This window comes from Fomitiporia mediterranea (genome assembly GCF_000271605.1).
Source record: "Fomitiporia mediterranea MF3/22 unplaced genomic scaffold FOMMEscaffold_20, whole genome shotgun sequence".
Taxonomy (NCBI): Eukaryota; Fungi; Basidiomycota; class Agaricomycetes; order Hymenochaetales; family Hymenochaetaceae; genus Fomitiporia; species Fomitiporia mediterranea.
This window is the reverse complement of record NW_006760405.1, coordinates 260,801-266,230: the sequence shown is the minus strand read 5'-3', so window position 1 is coordinate 266,230 and position 5,430 is coordinate 260,801. Positions and strand designations below refer to the sequence as shown.

Below are 5,430 nucleotides of genomic sequence, written 5' to 3'. Positions count from 1 at the left end.
CTCAGTCACAGTTCAGTTACTGTCACTCTGATTGTAAGATGTAGTCAGAGTATGCAGTGTGCACATACAGATGTGACTTGCCTACAGCTCAAATTAGCTCATTCAATACTCCCTAGTACACTACTCACTCACTACACACTATTACAGTGTATCTATCTCCTCAATCCAGTTACCTACTCATGCTGACAATGCTCACACCCACACTCTTAGCCAATCAATCTCACAACCTGTCTCACCCCTAATTGTTGTAGATTATAATGTATTTATATAATGTTTTAATATAATTATAAACTGTTATTTCAATAACAAACAGATATAAGGGAAAATAAATATTATTAAGATATTAAAATGATTTAAGAGCTTTATAAACAATTATAATATTTGCCATAATTAACAAGAGTGATTTAACCTTGTAATTTTAGAGATCCATTGTAATACATTTTATATATTGTCAAGGAGAATAACTCTTATTTATGTTTACAAATTACACAAACCTTTCAGACTTTATAATGAATTGTAGTACTTTCTCAGAAACCGAGATCCGTTCCAAGTGTTTTTACTTTTTTACTTTTTTCACTTATTTTATACCATTATAAGGTAGTACAAGAATTTAGACTTTTTCCCAATGCAATACACTTACAATGAGTGGAAATACTTGCACAATGTAGCTTGTGTGTTGTACTAAATGAACTCAATCAATTATATCACTATACATTATACCGTATAGCGTATGTCTGATTTATTATTTCTTCATTTAGTTCTTCGGGCTTTGGGGTAAGATTTCTCGTTTAAATATGTCAGGTTTTTAATTCAGGCATCTTTTTTAGCGCTCTTGCTGGCTTCGCTTGCCACATTTCTGCATTTCGTGAATCTTCGACTTTAAGAGTAAATGTACAGCCCGCACTTTCGTCCATAACTTATAAATACTGCCATACTATCTGTTTTCAAACACTATACCCTAAGTACTATATCATTTATCAGAGAAAAACAGGTCCTTGTCGGGATATTGAGTAGTCACGTGAGTAATCGGAATGCGCCGAATTTCAATTTCGCGTGTTGTGTCTATCTTCTAAATAAGTCTTCAAGCCACCATCACAGGCCACAATGTCTATCAGACACTATGAATTCTGCCGCGGCTGAGGGTGAGTTTCTTGCATTTCTTTCGCCATAGTACCAAAGTACTCAGGATTCAGTACATCATCAAATCTCGACTCGTACGTCTCTTCTCTCTGTCTCGATGTAGTGCGTACTAATAAATACGACCGATCGTTCTAGTAGTGAACCACCACGTTCCACTCGTGACAATCAACACGCACAGAAACTACGCAGTAAGGCTTCCGTGAAGACCAGGTAAGATTGATATACTTTCTACCCCGTCAAGCTGCTTACGCACAATCGTCTCCAGAGCATCGAGTCGTGTTTCTTCTCTTTCTGCTTCCGTGTAAGTATCCCGTTTTCTGTGACTTCAAGGGTCTCATCCGTATCACTAGACTTTGTCGTACGCTGAAAACTTGGGAGGAACGGGCCACTCTCCATAAGATTCGCTTTATTGAAGAAGATTGGAAGGATGATGAATTCAATAATTTCATGAAGTCACTCAAATACCCGAGCTTTATTCTGGAGGAAGGCGTAAGGCATCAATATTCTACCCCTCCCCCCCCCCCAAACACATACACATACGTACATACAGGAATTAACAGGCCTACTAGGTAATGCGTATAGTTAATTCCTGGCTACATCACTTTCCAAATGGTGAACAAGTTCAACGCGAGTTTAGTAGTTGGCGCGATCGGCTGAATAGCGACAAGGTCGAGCTTGGTGACAAATATCAATTTGCGATGTCACTACCAATTCTTCTTTATGCTTGGAAGACTGCTTTAATCCACGCTGAACCAGGGATAAACGAAGCGTCAAATCGCCAAGGCGCAGATATTTTAATTGAGCTTGCGTTTCAAAGTCGTCCCAGGGCCGACCATGATATGGAGGTGCTTATAGCTCTGCATTACTGATTTTACATGCTGTACATTTAAATTTACATTATTATCTAGGGGTGAGGTAGATATGGTTCTGCCAGGCCACCCGGATACTGTTAAAGCCGGTGCTGTCGCATCACTAACCCTGCCGAGGGAGTGGACAAAACTCATGGGGCGACTTTGTAATCAACACGTGTTCTCATGGGCATGGTGTCAGAAATTGACGAAGTTGCCAGCATCGATTGTCACATTAGGTTTCGAGGCAAAAGTGGACGACCCCAAAGTTGGGTCTCGTGAAGCCCAACTTACCATGTTCTCGGGCCAGCTGCACCGGCGGGCTCTCAGTTTCACGGACGGACCGGTATTTGGCGCTACCCTTAACGACAATAAACTTCAGTTTTATGTCTCGATTTGGGAGAACGATACAGTAGTGCGTATTATCTTGTGCTCTTTTAATATGTGCTCATTTTATGTAGGTTGTACGACCGGTGAACGACATATTCGAGCTCAAAGACTTTGACAGCTTCATCGAGTGCTACTTCTTTCTTTGCGGACTCTCAGAATTCCAGTCCTTGTGGCTCAAAAAAGAGATGAAGCGTTGGAACGAAGATCGAGATAAGCAAGAGACAAAGCTACGGGATTCGGCGGCTAAGCCCTGGCGAAAAAGTGATAGAGAAAACAACAAAGGCGGCCGGACGAACAATAGCAACCAAGATCGTGGAGACGAAACTGATTTGGGCGAGGTAGAGCCAGATGAAGAAGATCAAGACGATGTAGAGGTTGACGTCGGAACTTCGAGGAAGCACGAGATAGAGCTTTTGGAAGATAGAATCAATAGAGGGGATTCGCCTCCCAAAGACGGTTACCCATTGACCGAAGTATACCGCTATATTTTCGACCACAATCCAAACTTTCAGTCACGTCGCCACGTACCATCTGTATCAGAATGGGCGAGAGAGTCGAGCCAGTTTGTTGGACATTACGAGGATGCGGATTCGGACTTGATAGAATATACCATGGGTGAGGACGTGGCAGCATCTGTAGATGCGGTTTCGTCTGCTGACACGAGCGACGAAATGGAATGTGATGAGTCCCATCCTAACGAGAATGTTGCCGCCGTCGATAGTAACGAAGAGTTGGGCAATGGATTAGCGGACAGCATGGTTTCCCCACTTGGTCATCCGGACGAGTTCAGTGCGAAGACAGGTCAACCCCGCATTGGACTTGAAAAGTCCACATACAATACATTTACAATGAGTGGAAATAGTTAGGCCCTGCTCGGTTGCACTGGTCGCACAACCGCAGGTTGGTGGTTGATGGCCAGCAATTTCCGGTACAACCGTCAACCACCAGTGCCAACCTTGTCACTTTGGTCACAAGTAGTATAGTGTATAGACTCATTACTTTCCCTTCATCTTTCATCATTTATCCTTTCAAATTAGTATATAATTATGTGTCCTAACATAAGTACTACACAGTGTAGATATAATTGAGACACAAATAAATAAATAGAAACATAAGTTAGGACTTTAGGTACATATATGCACATATAATTAGGCATATATGACAGATATATTATATTATTATAGTTGGTTTGGACATTCAAAGCTTGGATTATTAAATTGCTAGTAGAATACAAGTGGGGAATACAATACAAGAGAGAAGTAGTAACAAGGAAATGTAGAGGGTATAGTGTAACAAGTGTAGTAAGAGTTGTGTACTTTTTGCATCTAGGCTCTGAGTCCCACAGCCCATTTTTAGTTAGCTCCAATTGGCCACATGTAGTTCTTCTCACATTTCACTAAGTCAAAATAAAGTACTTTTCCTAAGAAAATAAATATTCCCCTCCCCCAATCCTAACTAAAACCCAACTTAACACCTAAGCCTAACAGCCCAAACTTATCCTAAACCTAATTGGGGTGGCAGAGCCCCCCTAAACCCCCCTCCTAACTTCTCACTCTGTTCATGACAAGGGCCACAGTATGCTAGAATTATATAAGTGGTTACTCAGGGTCATCCCTAATTGGGCTGTGGGATTCAGGGCCTGGATGCAAAAAGTCAAGAGTCTGTAGTAAGGGACAAGTAGTGTTACACAACTATGAAACCAGACGTGCAGCCGAGCACGTCTGATGGTTGATGGTTTGCAACCACTGGTTGTGTAACCAGTGGTTGTGAATTTGGCAGGCACTAGTGACTGGTTGTACCAAGCAGGGCCTTACACAGCATAGCTTGTGTAATGTACTAAACGAATTTAATCAATTATATCACTATACATTATACTGTACAGAGTGTGTCTGATTTATTATTTCTTCATTTAGTTCTTCGGGCTTAGGGGTAAGATTTCTTGTTTAAATATGTCAGGTTTTTAATGCAGGCATCTTTTTTAGCACTCTTGCTGGCTTTGCTTGCCACATTCCTGCATTTTGTGAATCTTCAACTTTAAGAGTAAACGTACAACCCACATTTTCGTCTATAACTATAAAATACTGTTCATACTTACTGTTTTCAAACACTTTACACTAAGTATATCATTTATCTAAAAAGGTCCTGTCTGTCGGGATATTGTGCCATCACGTGAATTATCGGAATGCGCCGAAGTTTTACTTTCACAGTTTGACGTCTAGAAAACTCTTTGAGCCACATCTTAGGCCACAATGACTATTAGACACTATGACTTCTGCTGCGGCTCAGTGGTAAGCTTCCTGCATATTTTCTCCATGACGCTGAACTGTTCAGGGATTAGTACACCTTCAGAAACACCAAATCCCGACTCGTATGTCTTTTCTCTCTGTCTCGATGTCATGCCTACTAATAAATCATTGCACTGTCAAGAGTAATTAGTGCTCTGCACCGTAGCGTAATTTACGGATACGCCTGCAGTGTATACGCTTACACACCGTATTGTAAGAGAAAATTTTAGCTGAAAATACGGGCGTATATTTACGCACGTATGCGTATACCATGAGTAAAAAATTTCCGTATACGCCGTATACGAGTATACGGTATTACTAAGCATATTCTCTAATTAAATACTACAGGTATGTAGCAAAAGTCTTCGTCATTCCTCAAAAGGTAAGTGTATCTGTAAGTGATTTGCATTGACTTATAAGGCTGTAAGAGACACATCAAACCTTTGTCTTACATTTCTAGCATACATGAACACATATACACACAAAAAAACATGAAAATACAAGCCATTTTGTGAAATTAATGCAAAATTCTGTATTTTTTTGTACTTCACAATGTGTCGATCAAAGCATTGATCTACATCTAATTTCTATGTATGGCATGCAAATCACTTACAAATACATCTACCTTTTAAGGAATGACAAAGACTTTTGCTACATACCTGTAAGTTTGAGTTTCTAAACCTCATTTACTTTACTTATTTATATACCAAATCATTTTAATACTATATAACAACCTTGTTTAACTTAAAAAGTACTAGTATGAGTAC

At 40.2% G+C, this 5,430-nt stretch overlaps 2 protein-coding genes across 2 annotated transcripts; both read left to right on the top strand.

The window, feature by feature from the left end:
• Positions 1-1,120: 1,120 nt before the first annotated feature.
• FOMMEDRAFT_162707 (uncharacterized protein) lies at positions 1,121-2,009 on the top strand (the record flags this gene model as incomplete). Its single annotated transcript, XM_007272037.1, has 6 exons — positions 1,121-1,142; positions 1,172-1,214; positions 1,279-1,350; positions 1,406-1,441; positions 1,491-1,629; positions 1,710-2,009. 6 exons carry the CDS (start codon positions 1,121-1,123, stop codon positions 2,007-2,009), a joined length of 612 nt encoding a protein of 203 aa, XP_007272099.1.
• A 52-nt stretch (positions 2,010-2,061) lies between these two features.
• On the top strand, positions 2,062-3,393 carry FOMMEDRAFT_171606 (uncharacterized protein; the record flags this gene model as incomplete). The annotated part of the gene is made up of 2 exons (XM_007272036.1): positions 2,062-2,403; positions 2,450-3,393. The coding sequence occupies 2 exons, from the start codon at positions 2,062-2,064 to the stop codon at positions 3,242-3,244; spliced, it is 1,137 nt and encodes a 378-aa protein (XP_007272098.1). The 3' UTR covers positions 3,245-3,393.
• Between the last annotated feature and the right edge of the window lie 2,037 nt (positions 3,394-5,430).